This window comes from Cylas formicarius, unplaced genomic scaffold (genome assembly GCF_029955315.1).
Source record: "Cylas formicarius isolate icCylForm1 unplaced genomic scaffold, icCylForm1.1 PGA_scaffold_2__14_contigs__length_35257938, whole genome shotgun sequence".
Lineage (NCBI taxonomy): Eukaryota > Metazoa > Arthropoda > Insecta > Coleoptera > Brentidae > Cylas > Cylas formicarius.
The window spans coordinates 22,738,486-22,760,103 of record NW_026844319.1 but is presented as its reverse complement, the minus strand read 5'-3'; the positions used below and the strand labels follow the sequence as shown (position 1 = coordinate 22,760,103).

The 21,618-nt window shown below is 37.7% G+C and overlaps 1 protein-coding gene and 1 long non-coding RNA gene across 6 annotated transcripts in view; both read left to right on the top strand.

Annotated features, from left to right (window-relative positions):
* Window positions 1-2,211: 2,211 nt before the first annotated feature.
* LOC132698564 (serine/threonine-protein kinase MARK2-like) overlaps window positions 2,212-21,618 on the top strand; it is a 44,538-nt gene continuing 25,131 nt past the window's right edge. Inside the window, exons 1-3 of one of the 4 annotated variants that reach the window (XM_060664736.1) lie at window positions 12,012-12,303; window positions 18,769-18,933; window positions 19,398-19,616. In XM_060664736.1, coding sequence (XP_060520719.1) covers window positions 18,829-18,933; window positions 19,398-19,616 — 324 coding nt within the window. In that variant the 5' untranslated portion in view covers window positions 12,012-12,303; window positions 18,769-18,828. Of the gene's footprint in view, window positions 2,346-12,011; window positions 12,304-18,528; window positions 18,934-19,397; window positions 19,617-21,618 lie in introns of those variants that run through there. The other 3 variants (XM_060664737.1, XM_060664738.1, XM_060664729.1) reach the window with 3 other exon arrangements.
* On the top strand, window positions 3,977-5,117 carry LOC132698525 (uncharacterized). Of its 2 annotated transcripts, XR_009618390.1 has the most exons (3): window positions 3,977-4,622; window positions 4,698-4,882; window positions 5,061-5,117. It is a non-coding gene; the product is annotated as an uncharacterized LOC132698525 (long non-coding RNA). The 2 variants fall into 2 exon arrangements; XR_009618389.1 differs by lacking the exon at window positions 5,061-5,117 and having other exon boundaries at window positions 4,698-4,983.

Here is a 21,618-nt window from a genome sequence, read left to right as displayed (position 1 = left end):
TACTAAAATTTTTCATAATCAATAAAATAAAACAAATTAAAATGTTGAATAATCTAATCAAGCAATAAAAGTGTTATTTTGTGTACCTATGCAGTGCCACTTGTCATTGTTTACATGGTTTTTCGAAGAAACAATTTAAAAATCTCTACTTCAGAGACGGGATTTTTTTTTATTGAACATGTTAGTAAATACCTTAAGTCAATAAAAAATTGTTTCAATTTTGTAGACGCCTTTTTTTGAGTTTATAAATTCGTATTATGGAAATCAAGAAAACAGTGTTTCATTAAAATCATCTATGGGATCGAGCATGGCTATGTAATATAAATATCAAAACGAATAAAACTCAATTGTTCCAATTTTCGTAAAAGCCGTTATGCGCTTGCCCCCTCATCTGTTGAGAACCGCTGGTGTACGTCGGAGACCACCAAGTGGAACATACGCGCGTGCGCAACTATCTCCTTGTCAATGTCGTCATGGTGGGCACGTCAATTTACGCGACACGGCGCGCCGTCTTCGGCACTGGCTTGGTAGCGGAAATCGGGGCGACGTACGTCGGTTGTAAACCCATCGCGGTAGGTTCCGTTCGCCCAGCCATCTTGTGAAATTCCAAAAGTATGCTTATTTGAGGTGTGTGTGTCGATTTTACGAGGATTTTAAAGTGATCGAGGTGCTTTTATGGGTGAGTTTTGCTATTTCACGTGTGTAGCATTAGTTTGGTGAGCGGTTTCCGTGCGGGATCCCGTTAAATCACCGGGAATTCTGGTACAAAGTGTGCTCCCGTCACAGCTTTCACTCGAACCGTAAATATACGGCGAAACGGGCAAAATTGACCGGTTGGGTACTGGAGGAAAGCAATACCGAAAGTGTTTTGTTGCGGTTTTAGTATATTCTGCGATATTTCTTGCCGAAAGTTTAAATTTTGACAAATCAGCTCAGAGGTCAATACTGCCATCCGAGAAGTCCCCAGCCTTATACGGAGCACGGTCTGTTTACAAAAAAAAGAACGAGATTAAAAAGTTTACCTGTCCCAGACCATCTAGTTTTGTTACCGTAGGTGTTGTATGCATTTCCTGGTTTTTGTTCAGACAGGGTCTCATTTAATTTTAATGTGTAGGTACAATGCTACCTGTACCTAGCGATTTTTTTTTGCGTAGGTATCAAGGAAGTGAGTCATCTGAATCGCGGGTCATCTTCAGAGCCCCGGGCTCAATTTTCGGTTAGGCTTGTACCTGATTAATGTTATTCTATTAACGTGATTTTTATTTTGACGGTTTCTCTCGGCTTGAGATTGGTGTTTTCGCTATGCAGACACGTTCTTCTCGTAGTTCACTTTCTTTTTTTTTTTTTTTCACGTGGCCCGAAGGCAAATTATTTTAGATGCTTGTGCGCTTTTTCCCAACGCGATTTTCCTTCTAACCTCTATTTGATAGTTAATTGCATGGTAGTTCATATGTTCCATGTACTATAAAAATGTGGACGCTTGTGGTGCGGTTTTACATAGTCGGAAAAATGTAGGTCATTTAAGATACTGCCAAACTATATTACAATTATGGAAGCTTAAGGATTGCTGCGATAGTTTTTCACCTCCCCATAAAAGTACGATTTTCGGCGATTATAATGAAGTGTTTTTGTTTATATATCTTTTATGTTCTATGCAAGTATCAACGCGTCTTCCGTTAAAAATTACAAAGAGCTTACGTCGTTTTAATGCATTTTTTATTGAACTTAAATAAGTGTAGTCCTGGCGCATCCGCCGCAATTAACTGTATTGCGTGGGTCCGTGTTGTGTAATCTCGACACAGTTACGATTGGAAAGAAACTGGAGCGCTGTTTGATAACCGTTGTGTGAATTCGGCGTAACCGAGAAACCCGCTTCCTCAATTTGGTAATCAATTTCCCCTGCAGACCCAAAATGGGAACGCTATATTCAGAAAAGTCGTTTTGCAGTTTGCAACGGACCTAATGTATCTTGAGGACTATTTTTTGCTCGCATTAACCACAACGACCTAAACGGCCATTTGGAGAATGGCATTCGACTCGAAGGACCAAGAGATTTTTTTTTAAAGGTAATGTGAGCCGGACGGTGTGACGACGCTGACCAATTCCGGTTGGGTGGGGCCGACGACGACGACGCGACGTCTACCATGTCCACGGCGATGCGATCGACCCTCCAAACCGTTCCCGAGAGCCTGGAGGTGACTAAGACGACGACCGCTACGAACGATTCCTCTTCGGCTACGTCGGCCAAGACCGCGTCGAAAACCGCCGCCTCCGCCGCCACCGGCGACTCCGCCGTCAACAAGTCCAGGTCGTACAACTACCACACTCAATCGTCCACCAACAAGGTAAGGGGATCATGTAAGGGATTTTGGGCGGCCAGTAAAATCAAAATTTGAAGAAAAAAACTGGTAGAATTGTTTTAAATTCAATTTAATATCATTGTTGGGCTATTAATAACGAATTTATCGCAGCACCAAGTTATATGCACGATGTTTATAAATAAGAAATCTTTGAAAGAACATTTTTGACTGGCTGCCTATTTAGAGTCATTTTCACCGTACGTTTCTTTTGCTCTCAGCGTGGTGACGGAATAAGTTATTGTCCGGCGTCGGTTGTTTTTAAGGCTTATTGTAATGGTTTTTTCAAAAGCGGAGGGTATTCTGTGGTTTCAATATGTGGTTGGAGGGATACAAGGCTTTTACGTCTAGCGTTAGCGTTTGTGTGGTTACGTTATTGATTGTTATCCAAACGAAATAAAATTTATACCGCTTGGATATCTTCGGCGTTAGGAGCGAATGATGATAATTCGTTAAGCTCCAGGGAGACAAAGCACTTAATGGAATCTATGATGATATTTGCTCAAAAAACTCTGTTCAACTTTTTTTATAAACAGTGAACTCCGATTACAAAGTACCTTCTAGGGACCAGAAAATGAGTACTCTATAATCGGAAGTACGCTATAAATACGTACATATTTTTATTTTACATAAAAATAGAAAACTAATAAACACTAATATAGGTACTAAAAAACGAAAGAGACCAAACTACCTAAACTACATAAACTTTACAACATACAAGTAAAAATACATACTTTATTCTTTTTGAGTAAAAAAATCGTTATTTTTGTTTGCTTATTTTTTCTCATTACAAATTTCATAATATCATCAGTTTAAAAGAATTTATAATAATTTTAGCGACACAAAGCGGTTCAGAATAACTTTGTACTTCGTCCTGTTGAACATCATCGTCGCTTTCGTTACCAGAGCTTTGAGGATCATTTGGCTGTAAAACTTCAGTAATAATATTATTATCCGTTAATAATTCAACAACAGTTGCGAAGCTATCCGGCTCAGGAAGATACATTTCAATATTGCTTAGATCTTGGCCGCTATTGCGCAACCAATTACTTAGGGGAGCCTCCCAGTTATCGCCGTCATTATTTTTGTACTTCTCGAACCACGGAACCAGAGTTAAGTCATCGTCTGAATCAAACTCATCTTCCGATTTTATCAGACCTACATGTCGAAATCAGTTTGAAATAGTGGTAGTTCCAACATTGTACAATTTTATGGAGTCTAGGATAGTGATGTTTCAAATGACTGGATTACACGATACAAAAAATATCTGCGGTAATATGTCTGGAGGCATTTTATTATGCCCTGACCCATTGGTTGGACGACTGAGGTCTAATTTGATTTTGATTTGACTTATAAATGACAGGTAGATTGTTCACATTTTTCATGCGTCTCGGTTGTTCATATTTACCAATAACAAGAAGTTTGCATTTTTCGTTTCCTGTTATATTTGCACAAACCCAAACGATGTATCTCAACTTCGACTGCTTCCCACCCAAACAATTAAATTAAAGGGTACCATCTGGAGTCATCTTGTAAACACTGTAAGCCCAGTCTCGTCACTATTGAAAATATCCTCAGAGCTGTAATTTTGCGCAATACTGGGCTACTTATCCTCTAACCAGTTCGGCACAGTTTGTTTGTTAGCATCTCCTGCTTCACAAGAATTTTTTCCGATGTTTATGTTGTGGCGAACTGGCTAATTCTTCGGCTTTCGATTTTAGAACTGGACCACTTATTGCAATAGTTTCGTATCATCGAACTTGAAGCACGTAAAAGAGCTTTATCTACATCTGAATGTACAAGATTTCAAATTTTTTCGCGATTACTCCAAATTGTAGATATTGTTGTTTTTGCCAATTTCTTTTATCTAGCAATTTCCGCCTTACCGATACCACTCTCAATACTTCTGATAATTTCAATCTTTTCTTATAGGCTTGCGCCGAACAGCTTTTTTAACCATAAATTCAAAAAATCGTGCTAGCGGACGTTTCCATAAAACAATATTGTGGAAACTGTCGCCCTGACACGCACCACATTTCAGATAAAACCTCGCAAATGGCTACTGAAAAATCCCCGATATTTTCGGAGAACCACCGCTGGATAATCCGGTTTTAGCGTACACTCGTACTTTATAACCAGAACGATAACGAAAATATTGTACCGTAGTAGAAGCTATATATGGTACGTAATATCGGATGAAAATCAAGAGTATTTTGGCCGGACCAGAAAAATATGTGCGTAATACCCGGAAGTACCATATCCCATGTACGTTATAAACGGAGTTTACTCTACGTGGCCTCAAATTACCAATCCAACTTTAATTTTCTTATTAATTTTTAGTGCGAAAACTATTAAATCAATCAAATTTATTACATGGAAAGTCCAAGTTGCGAAAAATAACACTTGCTTGTCAACGTAATACTTGTGTGAGGCGCAAAATATATTCGCTAACATCCTAACTTAAATAATTAAGTGATAGACCAACAATCGATCAATGGGATAGGTGCTGCTCATTTATAACTGTGGTAAGAGTACCTAATGACTTAAAAAAAAGTAAACTGAAGAAACCAAAACTAACCTTCAGCTTCAAAGTGACGTAGCTAAACGATTTGAAAAACGTATAAAACGTTGAAAAATAAGAAATCTTAAAAAAAATTATATTCTTTGGATTCTCTTTCCTAGAATATCATTGCAATTTTCCAGAAAATTAAATAAACTAACTACTGCTGACGTTTGTACAATGTTACCCCAAATAATTCGACCCAACGATCCTAGCAGTCTTGTCCTATAGGAGTACAGAAGAAGGGGAACGCCAAATAATAGTAGCTTCAATAATTAGAATGAAAATAGGACAAAATAAAGCAATTGAGTTGGGTTGGTTTTTAGACTCCTAATAAAACAAAACAAAATAGTATAAAAATCGATGTCCATTCAATGTTTTGCCTCCCCTACGTTCTGACAAAGTTCTAATGAGACTCCGTAGGAAGTTTTGTGATTTGTAATCCCGGCCCAAGATATTAGGCGAGGTAAAGAAAACAGAATCTTAAATAAAAGGTGTTAAAGTACGCTTCGGTGTTTTCTAAACTTTGTAGCTTATTTTCGTTCGCGTTATCTGCTAAGTCTTCGGGTATTAATTCGTCAGTCACCGTGCCCGAGATAAAATTTATTTTTAAAACGGGCGAAAATAACGAAGCGGTTGCATAAATCGAAAACCAATTTTTCTCCTGACCCGGTAATAATTGTTTGTCGTAATCGCAGTCGAGGCCGCTCGAATCGCCTTGACAACCCCCATCGAAGGAGAAAAAATTCGTAAAATAATCAGCCGCGCGCCGTGTCTCGAAGTATTTAAGCTGTCGCGTTAGTCACCGCGTTGATTAAAAATTTGTTTTTGTTTCACCTCTTTGGAGAAGTGGACTATAACGGCCCTCGAAGTCTTGGATTTAGGTTAATAGCTACGAGATGGTTACAGAGAAATAATACTGGAAAAGTGACCCAGCGCGAAAGAATTATTTTTATTAGTGCAATTTGAAGTAGTTGCTAAAAGCGAGCCGATTCGTTGAATTGCCCGGGTAGCGTCATTTCCGTAGAACTCGACGATATGATATGGATGACGAACCAAAGGTTAACGTAGGTTGTTGCATCGGCAGTCGAGAGCCATCGCTCTAATCCGATAATCGGGTCATCGTGCTAACATATATATGATAATTACTGGTCCAACAATCATTATTGTACCAAACTGCAAGTCTTGAATAGAATATTCAGATCAATGCCGCGTTCTTTCGAGTCGGTTCGTCCGATCACAACTCGTAGGTTCGTTCCAACCCCAAATCACACCTTCAGTGCTTAGCTCTATCAGATAGTTTGTTGGTAATCGATCTACGGAAATTGGCATATTGGGAGATGATACTGTATGGTGAATGGTGAATGGTTTTCACAGTGTCCTATATTAGATTTGGTTATCAATCATCTATTATCTGTGAAATTTCTTCCTGGCGTTGTTTGTGTTTTTATCCTTTTTTTTATGTTCGAAGAGAGGGATATTGCATAGGGATATAGGGTACTTGCATTATTTATTTTCACGACATTTTAACTGGTCCGGTATCTCCAGCCGTTTTCGGGTAAAACATTTATCATTGTCTATGACCTTCAAGCAAACACTGTGCTGTTTAAATCTCGGATCATCATAATAATTCTAAGTCATCCTCATCAGAATACTGACGTGCGGCGTCCAAGTCGATTCAGATTTTTAATCCTGGACACATAAGACCGTTTTCGAGAATGTCAATGTCTGGAAATTTGATGTGACAGCTCTGCAAATTTAAAATTATCAACAGCAGATTTTTCTTCAATTAAAAAAAAAACGATGAAATTTCCTGTTAAGTAAAATAAGATATTTCCACGTATGTATGTAAAGAGTAAAAAAGAATTCATTTATAGAGCACATGCGTCAAACTATCGGAAACCATTAAACAAAAAACAGTTCTGACCATTCACAAACAAGTTTCGAATTGGTATGAAACAGAAAGCATATTATTTAATAGTATATTTGTTTCTTTATCGGTTTTTGGGAAATTTTCTTAAGAACCAAGTTTTATTTTTTTTATATGCATATTTATTTATATATACTCCTTTTTTTTCAGTAGGTGTTTCTTTCGGGATTGACAGTAGCAATTCTGTTATAGGTATTAAATTCCCTTATAAAAATAAACTATAGTATCGTAGAGTCGTATCCTGATTCTAAGGAACTGTTTCATTTGTCAGTAAGGGAATCGTGAGTCCATCAAAATGAAAGTCTAGTTACGATCCTTTAATGTCAGTTGTGACCACGCAGAGCGAAATCGACTAAGATCAGGAGTTGGTTAAGTTATGGCCGCTCGGCGCTCGTTTGTTTTTGTTTTGGTAACGCGAGATGGAGGCGTGTGTCCTGCGGGACTCTAGACCCGTGCAAATGACGTTAGCCGGATCGTTATCGGTTTGTTTGTTTGGAAATTTGTTCGGAATAAACTGGACGATTTTGTTCTGCGAGTTGCGGTTATAGAACCGTTGCCCAACCTAAACAACGATTAGTTTCATTCAGTTGTAAATTTGGCAATTCGGGCTGACGCAAATCTTATTAAAATTTCGCAGCAGATATACATACAACGTACGCACGCAGATAATTTAAAAAGCGATTTGATTTCTGCGAATTTTGCGTCTAACGTTAAACGGCAATCAATACCCCAAAAACGGAAATGATAATGGTACGTAGAATAGAAACTTACGAAGAGAATCATCAAACTTACGGCTAGCCAGGCAGCATCGAAAGCGTTGAAATCGCCTTGGTACTCCTCTAAAATCGTAAGAAGCTGCCAAGGGAATCTATCCATGTTAGTGGGTCAAAATGGGACATGAATCTTTGGATACTCCTGGAGGGAGCTCCTCGCTCTCCTCCAAGCCTGGGAGCCAATTCCTGAAATCAGGGAACGACGTTGTCTAGGATTGATGTTTTGTCTTTGTCACTCTTACTTATTTTCTCATTAAAGTGACAAGGACAGAACATTCGTTCCTGTAACGTGTTTTTCAAGTTCCAAGAATTGGCGCCCTGGAGAGTAGAGGAAGCTCGCGTGCAGTGGGTCCGGGACTACATTCTACATTCAAAGACTTTAATAGAATGGTCCACGAAGAAACGCGCAGTCGACACCCGGTTGGGCTTGAGTAGAGCAAACGCTGATCTGGATGTATTGCGGACCCTGCAAACTTAAATACCACATGCACAAAATCAACTTTTAGGACGAAGATGGGACTGGACGCGCATGGAGAATGAGAAAACGGTGGAGCATATATTGTGTCGTTGACCAGGCGAGCGAAGCCTCAGATACTCAAAACTAAAAAATTATATCCTAGAGTTTGCAGGCCAATGCGGCGGCTAACGTAACCTCCTAATATTTGGCGTTCGAGGGTGGCTTCAATAGTCCAAAATGTGGGAATTTAAGTGATTTTTCCTTTAAATTGAGAAAGAAGTAGAATTTATTGTTTACTCTAAATTGAATGGAAATTTACAAAAAATATATATGTAGCAATATTAGACTTTAACACCCTGTATATCAGAATCGAAGCAGTTTAGTTTTGGACTTTATTTTACGAAAAAATGATATTCTGTAACGGCTAAATAAACATGTACGCACAATAAAAGCAGTACCCTATCTAGCAGAAGAATATATTTTATCTTAATAAGATGTGGATCTGGATGTAGTCATGTAGTACCAAAAATGTGGCAACATAAAAATATTACTAGTGCTCGTGGCGGTTATTCTCTTATTTAAATGAAAATCCTGGCAGAATAACGCTTGTAGGTGCGTATTAAAATATGACCGGTCACCCTGTAGATACATATATGTATTTATAATTTTTATTATCCACAAATATTATATTTCATTTGTTAAAATAAAATTTCGGTTAATTTCATTTTACATTCCAACATGTCTAATATTTATCACCATTGTTTTTGAACAGGTAGAATCTTTAGTTACTACGTTATGAGGTTAATGATATAAAATAATAAAAAAGAGAGTGCAAATAATTTCTGAGATGTGATAACGCGAGACAGTGTTGCAAATTTAGTTTTAGATGAACCCGAAATACAGGTTAGAGATAGTTTCAAAAAGTTTACCAGAATGAGCAATACTACGGTTGAAGAGCTTTTGAAATTCGGTCAGATAATCTTATGGTAAACAGGCTAGTAAAATGTAAAATTTAAGGGTGTGAAGATGCAAAAGATACATTGTAAACACACTTTTTTGTACAAACAATTAGAATTAAATGGGAACAAATTTTAAAAAAATCACAGATAGCCATCGATGTTTTATCCAAGTATATACGCGACATTTCTCAAATATTTGGACACGGTACGCTATGGATGGCATTAATTATTCAATTATTTTAAATATAATGTCAAAGCAAGTGAAAATTTGAAAAATGCACAAGAACAAATGCATTTTCGTGTTCTTAAAGTAAAATAAATTGTCTCAACCTATTTATTTAATAGAAATATCAATTTAAAGTGAACAAATTTAAATAAGTCTGATATTTAAAATTGTTACTCTCTTCAAATTCATTCTTCAATATATTCGATACTTCGATGCTCAAAACCTATTAATGTGGGTTGCATCTCTGCACAATCTGTTTCCGACGTTGGAATGAACCTATAATAAGGATGTGTGTGATAGTTTCCTTTGGTTTCCGCCGACTCTGTGAGCGAACACGTTCTCGATCGCCCGGTATGACGACGACGAGCCGCTCGACCTTGACGTTCGTCCAATCTCGACGTTAAACAACTACCGCATTCTCCCTCCCCTTCCCATTCTAATTAGCAAAACACAATTATTACAATAACGCCATAAAATACGACACTCGACTTAAGTGTATGTACACACTGGCACGGCAAATACGGAGGGATTAACGCGCGCGACAAGAGGCGAACAATCGAAAAATAAGGGACGCTGATTTCTCGATTCAGCAGTATTAGTCCGGTCAAAATAGACATTTTAAATAACAAAAATTGCCACAGAGCTGGATGGCGCGGATACTTTGGGTACACCAGTAGAAAAACTAGTGGCAGACTCTCATATGTATAACTATGTAATTCTGAGAATATACTCTAAAAAGAAACGGAATTCCTTAGTCAGGCCCTTGTATCCGCATGGGCCGTTGATCAAGGTCATGCGGTCGCCCTAATATTCACGTTAAAAGGAACGCTTATATACCTGCTTTCAAATGATTTAGATAAAATACTTTTACTGCTGAACGGTCCGTTCGAGTAAATACACGTATCTATTTATTACTAGTGTCTACCATTAGAGTTTGTACCCATCAATATTGAAAAAAATTATTAAATTTTGCTTTATGCAATAAACTTTTGACCAGTCGTTGAATAAAAACTTTGATGGATACAGGAATCGAAAGAGGTGAAAGAAGGTTTGTTGTGTTCACCAGCATGTACTAACTGTCAAGAGCTCGAATCTTCAATGGAACCCAACAGGTGAAGATGTATGTGATATGGGGGATTTATGAACATCCGACGAAGACTTGACTGAACAGATTAAAATGTCAGAAATCAGAACTACAGTTCATATCAGTAACTTATATGAATATCAAAGTAAATACAGTATTTCCTCCAAAAACTCCGCGAAAACAGCTCGTGAAGTAGGCCTACCGGAAAAAATCAAAAACGCGTCAAGTACACTACCAGAGAGTGGTTGTATCTTTAACATTTAAGTATTATTTCTGTGATAAAGCATACTTTTCCTTTTAATATTGCTTTCAATTCATTTTCCCCTGGCAACTGATTTAAACTTCAATTTTTGCCAATGTTTCCGTTAAATACTTTCTTTACCTATTTTAAACACAATTTGGTTGTTCTTATTTTGGATTTTTAGTCTTACAACTAAAGTCATCTATAAATAGTGAACGATGTTAAAAATTTTGTGGGTAAGCGAGAAAACGGGACGAGAAAACTTCGGATTGATGCATATCTAAGTGAAGATTTTGGTCGCATTTTGAGTTATTCTGTTGATATTGCAGTAAATGGGAATATGACAATAAAATGGCCACATTGCCACATAACTTTTGCTTTTGATATTCCGCGTCAGGTGGTTTCTTTAGAACATAATGAATAAATGACAAGTAATTTAAATTTTTAAAAACTTACAACTCATGAATTAAAAGTATTAGTCAATGTGGTTTGCAAAATATCTGGATTACTTTCATTTTTTATTTATGTGAATTAATATTGCGCGATACCTCATTCGGATTCAGTTAATGGTTTATAAATCTGAGCTCCCAAAAATTTTAAAATCTGACCAACCCCACGTCCACAACTTAAAAACAGTAATAGAACCCCGACATGATGAACGAGTAGAGCCATGAGGTTACAACTGTTTCAACTTTTAGAAGCGCCATATGTTAAGAATTATACGTTTTTGATAAAAACCGTTTTCTAAAAAAATCCCCCTCCTCCTCCTAGGTGCCGTCAGGGCAAATTCATGTTGGGCTTGATGGATCAAGTTGTTACCATCTGTGTCTGTCCAGTCTTGTATGTTTTTCAACCACAATTTCTTCTATACCCCGTGTTCCTTCATTCTTCCCTTGCAGTATTAGTTGTAGCTGTTCATATTCTATGTGTCGCATGAAAACGAGAATTTTTGAGGGACAGACATATGTAGACAGACCTCATAATTTTTGACCTTTTTGGTGGTGTGGTGTAATGGTGTATCTAGGGTTGTGGAATTAACCGGTCAATTGTTTTCATTTGACCGAAATAATTTTAAAAATACAATGAAATTTATATTTATTTAATGAAGTCGATATTTTTATTGGGATTTTATTGGGACATCTGAAACGCATAATAATTTATTATAAAATACAAATTATTATTAATTAATGACGACAGGTCGCACAATTGTAAGATGATTTTGATCGAATTTGACCAGTGAATTAAGAAGTGGTCACAACCACCTGCTCGGTCGGAATATTGGTTGTTTGGTTTCTACATTTTTGCGTCTAATTTGACCGGATTACACCACGACGTTAGTATACTCCCCTCCATCCCCCGCAACCGGGTCACGAAAACAATGCGGGCGTCCCCGCATGTGTTACGAACACCATCCCGGTTCCTGCCTTCCGCGTTTTCAGTACGTTTTCTTCGACGTTCTCGCGGCTCTTGACGGACGAGTCAGCAGGAGCACAGCGGATCCTGCGTCGCCGCGTTCACCATTCGGCGACGCGACGGCACGGCAGCAAGTTTGGTTAGTCGTGTCGCTGACGATGTACGGTCGTGGTCGACAATCGTTCGTCGCGTCGTTGCATTTTTTAACCCTTGCGGGTCTCTGAAGTCCGGGTTGCGGTGTAAAAATATAGTGGGCGTCGTCTGTGCCATATCGCTGTGCGTTTTTTCGTCTCGTACTATAAGGTTTGTTCGAAGCCGGATGCAAATTGTGCACTGCAATCGAGTAATGTCTCCGATACCGTCGTTCGCACCCATCGTCGGCTCTAAAAGGCCCCCACGTGGTATAGTTACGGTTCCAAAGAGGTCGCCGTCATTTTAGTGTTCGTTTTTATTAACCGGATATTGAGATTGATATTAAAGCAAAATAAAATAATAAATGTATATACAGGGTGGCTGCCGTCAGGGTTGCTAGTAATCTAGGTAAGAAAAAGCGACTCTATGTAATATGTTCCGTTTATAAATGGAGCGGGGCAATAAAACCTCGTCCTATATGCCAAAGGACAACAGGGCGACCCGCCAATAATTTATGCGAATCCGATAGCTTGGCATTGCGATCCTTTTTATAGAATGCGGGTAGAACTACTCGGTTTTAGGTCAGTTTATCCACTATTATTCTATCAAAAACAATGGCCAAAAATACTAGTAAGGAGCACGTATGGGAAGTAAAAAGCAATTAAACGAAATTTGATTTGAACGAGGAAAATCTTTGACGCAAAAATTCCCCCACATGGTTGTTCCGAAGGGATCGCCTGCATTTTAGATTTTTTTTTTATGAATCAGGTTGCCAGTTTTTCGAAAAAAGTTCCAAGACAATTGCACCTTTTTAGATGTGGATATTCAAAAAAAAATAAATAAATGAAATTGCTAGTACAAGTGTATATACGGGTTGGTTTCCCTTGGGTTTTGCTAATAATCCACGTAAAGAAAATTTATTATATATAGGTGTTTCATAATGAGATGCTGATACTGCAGAGTGTGATTCTTTGGGTAATTTTAGCAAATAAATCATACTAATGTAAGCCCGCAGTGATTTACATGGAATATCAAAAATATGAATGCAATTTTTCAAAGGGTACGAGACTTAATGTAAAGAAGAGATGCAGGTGATCTTTTTCAACTACTGATTAACATATATTTTTCATTTTTATTCAGGTTCAATAGTAAATCGCGATTATTCTGATGATTAAAGGAGATTTTTATTGCTTTGTAATTCTTTTGCCTTGAACCCTTCGTCGGATAGCTCAAAGTCAAGCGATCATTTTTATTAAGAAGTTAAACTGAGACCTGAAAAGTGGAATTTATTTTTGATATTTTTTTGATTGGTAAGCGTACCATTTTTTTTTCGATAAAAATATTCAAATATTCAAAATAATTTTCACTCTTCCATAAATTGTAGACAACAAATTTGAACAAAATATCCAGAGCTGTTTCAATGAAAATGGGGAAAGCCTGTTTTTTTTTTTTTTAATTTCAACACGATGTATATCAAAAATAAAATCACCCAAGGAATTGCACCCTTAGGGATGTGCATCTTATAATTTGTTAAATTTGTTAACCTGGCCACCGGTCAATTTAAACGAGTTCGATGATCTGACATTGAAATTTGGTCGTCGAATGCAGGACTACACGGTTTTAGGAAAATTTACCCTATTTGTCCCTTATTCGTATGGGAAGTAAAAAAGAAATTAAGCGACGTTTTGTTTTAACGAACATTAAGCCCGTCTGACACAATTATAAGGTTGTTCGGAAAGTCATTTCGTTTTTTCCCGTCAGAGGACTTAATTACGTTTTTTCGAAACCAACTTCACACTTAAGCCGCATAACCATTATATGTCTTGAGAGCTGATATTGCAAGGCTTGTGTGTGAAAAAGTTCTATTAATTCTACGCAGTAGTTTTTGGTTGGTGCCCTTTTAAATATGGAGAGCAATAAGCAGCATTTTCGTCATATTTTACTTTTTTACTTCAGAAAAGGTTAAAATGCTGTCCAAGCGAGAAAAAAATCGACGGCTGTGTATGGAGAAGGCGTGTTAACAGTACGCCAGTGCCAGAACTGGTTTGCAAAATTTCGATCCGGCAATTTTGATGTCGAAGATGCACCACGGTCTGGAAGGCCGGTCGAAGCTGACAAAGATGCGATAAAGGCATTAGTTGATGCAAATCGGCAAATCGGCGAATAAGCACACGAGAGATCGGTGAGAGATTAAATTTGTCGAATTCGACTGTTTATGGCCATTTGAAAGGCATGGGCTTAACCTCGAAGCTCGATGTGTGGGTGCCCCATGTCCTTACGGAGCGAAATTTGTGTCGTCGCGTTGACGTGTGTGATTCGCTCCTCAAACGTCAAGAAAATGATCCATTTTTGAAGCGGATTATTACTGGGGACGAAAAATGGGTTGTATACAACAATGTTAAACGCAAGAGGTCATGGAGCAGAAAAGATGAACCGGCTCAAAGCGTGTCAAAAGCCAACATTCACCAAAAAAAGGTGATGCTCTCCGTTTGGTGGGATGTCAAAGGAATCGTTTTTTTTGAGCTTTTGCCGGACAATACAACGATTAATTCAGAAGTCTATTGTCATCAACTGGACAAATTGAATGATTCACTTAAAGAGAAGAGGCCCGAATTAATCAACAGGAAGGGTGTAGTGTTCCACCAGGCTAATGCGAGACCTCACACAAGTTTGGTCACTCGCCAAAAACTTTTACAGCTTGAATGTGACGTACTGCAACATCCACCATATTCTCCAGATCTGGCGCCTTCCGACTACTATTTGTTCCGGTCTCTGCAAAATTTTTTGGACGGCAAAACCTTTACCTCAAATGAAGATGTCAAAAACCACCTGAACCAGTTTTTTGCCAGCAAGGACCAAAACTTTTATGAGAGGGGAATTATGTTACTGCCAGAAAGATGGCAAAAGGTGTTGGACCAGAATGGCCAATATATAATTTAATAAAATATTTATTCATTATACGAAAACTGTCTTTCATGTTTCCCAAAAAAAAACGAAATGACTTTCCGAACAACCCAATACATTTTTAGATCAGTTTCGGTAAAATATTCTCACGAATTTTTGACGCCAAATTTTACCACCATGACAGTCAGTGCTTAGGTATGTATACTTATCTATACCTATTTAAATCAACAACTTTACTGTAAGTACAAATTCTACATGTTATGAATATAGTTTGCTTGTTGTAATATTAGGTACCCGATAGATACTCACATTTTCGCCAGCAGCCCCACTTTTCAAACAATTCCCATATTTCTTGTGTTCTGCCAAAAATGTGAATTTCAACCTTTGAAATTTTGGTTTTATTTCATTTGATTGCCATATCTTTTTTTACGGTTTGAACAACTTATTGCGTAGACCTCAACATTTTCAAACGTCAAGTGATGGTTCCGATGTAAAAATCTAAAACTTAAATACCGTTGAAAGTTCCAAATCTTAAGTTTGAGGTTAACGGCGAAGCCCAAATTTATGCGCACTTTTAAGACAAAAATTAAAAAGTTCTTTCTTTATTTTCTTTGGTCATTTTCGATGCCACATTTTTTGGCGGAAATTTATGTCTGCAAATATTTTGTTAAAATTCTCCGTAGCAATTGTGTCCGGCGAGCTTTAAATTTAATATTTGTCGCTAATATGTATTTTCTTACACTTTTCAAAATCTGATGACTTTTTCTGCGATCCTGCACTATATTTTTGGTCAAAAAATGAAATAGTCCATCATTTGGCGGCCCTTAAATTAGGTCGTACTGAACGACCCCCGCTCCCGCCCTTTTTTTTATTGCCCCCCCCTCCATTTAGAAACTGATTTCAATTGCCGTTTTTTCGATATCGAGGAATAATAACAAGTATTAAAATCGAAAAAAAAACAGTAATTTGGTGTTATAAAAGTTGTTGTTTGGTTTGTAGGTAGGTCGGTGAAAAACAATATTACTTCTCAATATAATTCAGATTTCAAGGTAGAAACCCTACAAACTTACATTTCGTCACGGAAACAGTGTGAAATTGAAAATTTTACCAAAATGGCAGTTATCGATACAGAGGTGAAATGAGAAAATGCACCCTGCATAAACTGAATTTGATTTTCGAGTCCGTAATTTTGTTCTTTATGGACATACGAACAATGTTAATTTTTCTGCACATGTGGCATGTGATTAAATAGATTTTTTGCAGCGACGTCAAAGTTAGGCAATAATAAGTTCCCGATAACCCCAAGGAAGTCAAGTTTAAAGCAAAATTCAAAACAAACTACAACAAACACGCCATTATTTATAATTAATGCGGGAATCCCACCAGCCGGCGACGCACAGACAAGCAAATCTCGGCAATCACAACAACATTTTCAAGTTGTTAATAATAAATGCGGCTTGTTTTGAAACTCGTTTAGCTTCGATATGCATATACCCCCAAATTATTCCTCTTCTGTAAGTCGTTAAAGTGCAAAAAACTAACTTTAAATTTAAGTAACTTTTATGTGTTCGTGGCGAAGGGCCCGCATCGACGATCAATAAGTCTTTTGCGATAGTAAACGAATACCTACAACACTCACGAATACCCACCTACGCTGCAGTAATATAATAGAGTAATATCTTAGAGTGTTCAGCAAAACAAATGAGATAAATAGGACGGACTTTTTCTTGTTCCACGCCTAATTTTTTTTTGGAAACTGGAAAGTCTAAAGGTTCGACAAAAATCGCCAATGGGCGAGCGGCCAAACAACATGTAAATTGAAAAAGAATAATCTATTGTTATGCTAGACTCTTCATATCACATTGTTACTGTGTTTTATCTTTTATGGTTTAGTCCCGACCTAACTTTTTTTTTTGTTATCCACCGTTGAATCACAGTAGTTTCTTAAAGATAACTCGTTAATATGTTGATATGAAGTTGATATAGATCTTCTTGATGGTTCCCCACCTCTCAGCATTTTATGTCGGCTCGTCGATTTGCGGGAACGGGACTAATACGAGACTTTCCAGATTTATTAGTAACTCAGTCTCAATTTAAATAAAATACAATATTGTCGGCGAGTCTTTCGCATTCAACTACTTAAAGGCAAGAAATCAAAGGGTTCTGAATTTTTAATTTCAGTTCCAGGATTAATTTCGAAATCATGAAAAGGAAAATAACTTTTGCTTACTGAAATATAATATGTATTGTATCGTAACTAATATAATACGTAATACATTTTAAAATATTATAATATATGAATATATGAACACAAATTTAAACAAAGAAAATAAACGAATCAAAATTAGAACTCCGATTACTTAGAAAGGAAATGCCTGAGAATCACCAGTGAATCGAAAGTAGAATCCGCTAACCGAGATCATATGCTTATAGCAATGGATGACGCATAAGAAAAGACTCGTTCTGATTCTGGACTGGTGGGTTGAACTATAAGCAAGAGTTCATGGCACCGCTATAAAAATGAACCGCGCAATCCACCATTTTCAAATAGGGCCATTTCTGTTTTTACCACTTTTAAAACATCATCAGATTTTCCCTTCAGTTGTATTGGTTGTTGTTGTATCTAGTTCGTTTTTGAGACTCATATTTTCAGCTGGTTTCAGTCCGCTGAGTGGCAACTCGTCTTTGGAGTCAGAGGGGTCCTTGTCAAGATTTATTATAAAAAAAATATTTCGGGATCTCGGGATGGGAAACACTAATATCATCATCCGTTAATAATAAAAATGTCACTGATTTGTGGAAGGTAAGGCACCCTGTATATATATATATATATATATATATATATATATATATATATATATATATATATATATATATATATATATATATATATATATATATATATATATATATATATATATATATATATATATATATATATATATATACATAAAAAAAAAACGCAAAAAAGCAAATAACGTTTTGCTTCATCCAGGTTATGATTATTATTAATCGCATCGAACGGCGTCAGCGATATTATTAAAAAAATCGCGATGCTAAATCATATTAACTAATCGATGTAATAATAATAATAACATATCCGCCGATATCTCATCGGATCGCGTTGCCGGCTTTTGCTACAGAACAGCGTGCGTCAGAACCTGTCGGTCGGAACAAAAGCAGGTGCACTTTTATTTGGTAAACAGAATTATAATGGCATTTGTTATTCATTCGCTCTTTAAAATACCGGGCGGCCTTCCTGAGCTATCGTCCTTGGTGCGTGCGACGCAGACCGGAAATTTTTAAATCGCGCAAAACCGTCGTTCGCTTCGGGTGCAGTGCACAAATTTTTCCGCCCGCCCGTCTACGTACACCCGTCTAAGTTCAGCCCCAAAGCTTCTCACAACGATCTGCGATTAAAAGGTTAACTTTTCTTTCGGTGATTGTTGTTTTCTGCCTGTTGATTTTGCATTTGTTTAATGGAATGTTAAGCGATTCCCGCAAAGTGGTTTGGCAAAACAAAAATACTTGGAAATCAAGTAAAACGTTAAAAAAGTAAAAGTGCGTACTTTGAAACTGCCTAGCTTGGCGCGAGTTTTAAATGAATTCATATCCATTTGTTTAACACGCAAGTGCGAAAGCTCGGGTAGCTTAAATCAGTGGGGTGTATCTAGACGTCGGGTTTTGTTGACATGCGCGCTGAAATTGTAACACGAGTCGTCTCGCCAGCAGTGACTTTCTCCGGAATGTGAAAATCGCTCTTTACCACAATAATCGGCCAGTAGTCTTAACATGCTGGAGGTGTCCGCGCTGGGTAGTTCCAAGCTAGATGCTGCCGCCGCCGCAGCCGCCGTCAAAACCAATTCCAACAAGTATAGTCAGATCAAGAAGAGTCAGGTAGTTGGATTCGTTCCTCTGTACTTCATGGATTTACCTATAGGAATTTTGCTCGCTCGATATTTTTGCATAAATCGTTAGCAAATCCTTTGAGTACATTTTTGAAAAATAGCACATTGAAGGACACGATGTAAACAGGACCATCAGACGTTACAAACGTCAAAATAGCATGAGTGCATTTAAATAGGTACAAAAGAAAAACTTTGATACTTGTATACATTGTATCTTAAAACAATGCATGTCGCTGTTAAGTGCAGAATATCCACATAGAATTCTTATTACTAAAAAAATGACGTTTCCCGCATATAGGTAAATCCGTGAAGTAATTTGTCTTGTTTTTCTTGTTTACTACCGTACACACTGGCAACGATAGATATAAATATTTTATTAAAAAATAATACGAAACGGTACCAGATAAAGGGGATAAATTATGCAACTTCTACATTTGCGGTCCTCGATTGTAGCAAATAACGATAAAAAATCACATGATGAGGCTGCTGAAACGGTCGAAGTCGACGGCGAGCGCGCACGCGGAGAAGATCGTGCCACACAAACCAAACGCCCACCACAATCATTACCATCACAACCACGTGGTCCATCCCCAGTCTAGGAACGGTGGCATGGTAGTGAACATGATTGAGGGTCTGCCCTGCGTCATCGGTAACGGCAAAGGCAACAAAAAGGTGATGATTTCCGTGAGCCTGTAGACCGGCTATTCTGTGGTTACCATTCCGACACGCGCATCTCAAGGTTTAAGCCGTAATATAATTACCGCCGCGAATGATTCGTCATCGCCCAGCAGCACTTGTCATATTTCCATTGCGAAATGGAGACGATGACGAATATCGACGTTAACTCGGGATTAAACAAAAATCAAAGGCAATTTCCGAAGCGGCAAGTAAACCTTAAACCGCTGGCGTAGCCGAAATTGGCAAACTAACTGGAAAATTGTTGCCTGGTTCGCGAGCTCGCGCCCCAAATTCTAATTAAAACGTATCTAGATTGAAAACTTTTTTATTATTTGTTTGTCCGCTGCCGTTCTTCCATCCGCGACGGCAGAAAGTCGATTTGCGTCATATAATATAGACTAATTACAATCGCTAATGTATATGATTGCGGTTTCGCAACGTGATACGTTAACTGCTGCCGCAACGCTTCTACCGACATCGTATACTGGGTGTCGCGGTGCCTCAACTTTGCGCGATTTTGTAAGGCTCTAGGGACGATATTAAATTATTGCCTCGAGACGTTAAGCGTAAAACGTACGTCGCGTTCTTCGGTATCAATTCGGACAGCTTCGGAAATGTTCGGGGAACATGACATTTATTAACAATTAGTTTTACTCAATTATCTAAATCCCCGCAGAAATAAAGGTATCGAAAATTCAGTGGTTCAGATATGGTTTGATAAAGTAGGAATATTGGAATATGAGAAAACATTAAGACTATTCACATTCACAATTGCAGAGTGCAAAACTTTCGAAAAAGTTGCTATAATGAGGTTGACCCCGCTAGTAGGACAATATCGTAAATATAAGTCAGCAAATTAATGCTATCAATGACCATCCATAAAAGAGCCCTTGTAGGTCCCAAAAATTTGGCAGTGAATTATGTGTCAAACGTCTCTAGAAAAGTCAGTAGGGAAAGATTCTCATTATTATTAGCGAAGCGTCCATACCGATTTGCTTATGCTTATACTCTAGAGGATTTGCTGAAAGTAGTACTATACTAGTGGCGCGCACTGTAAACCTTTGCTTAAGTCGGACAGTCTGTTGACAAATCTGCGAGTTCAAGCAGAATTGAAACTAAATAAAAGACAACACACAACATTGTAGAACCAAAGCTGAAGTCGAAGAAGTCCTGAACCGAAATAAACGGCATGACGACTAGTACACAAAAAAAAGATCTAGAAGAAGATTGCAAGAAACCTCTGGTTACATTGATGATAGTCTGGGGATCGTATCTTCGCGTTACGCTAGAAGAAGAGAGGCTTCTTCCTTTCTCCCGTTTGACCCCACCAAGGAAAGTTTTTTTCCTCTGTTATAAAAAAACAGTTTTTGAGCAATCGAATCTCACATTTTCAGCAACTCAGTAACAGGAGTTTCGAATCGTGTTGAATTATATAAAATGCGATGGACAGGCATGTAATTTCAGTTTCACCTTGTCGATCCAATTTCGTCACACAATTACCGCATGCGATGTATAATTTTATTGTCACTTATCGTTAATTGCATTGAGTGTTGTTGTATGTGCCCGTGGTTTCCTTTTTTGTAATTCAGCGATTATGCGGGGCAGTGGATGATAATAGAAAAGAAAGATATAAAACTGCCCGGGCCGATGCTTCGCTCCGTTAATTAGACCCATATTAACTGAGAGAGAAAGGCGATTTCATAAAGTGCGCTACAAAAATGTAAAGAAAATATGTTGTTGTATGAAATGGAAGAGCAACATCGGATGAAGAATTCGTAAAGGAAATTGATCTTTCAGAATTTTCCACAATGGTCTAGAGGTAACGGTAAAAGGTGAAGGGAAATGTTTCCATTTCGAAAACATGTTTTGACATACCAGTTTTGGAGAGTAATATCCGCAGTCAATGAAGAATAATTTTTAAAAATTTAACTTTATGATTTGAAAAGTTTCGGGCGGAAGCATGATGCTAAATGTGGTATTTCTTTGTTCCCTGCGC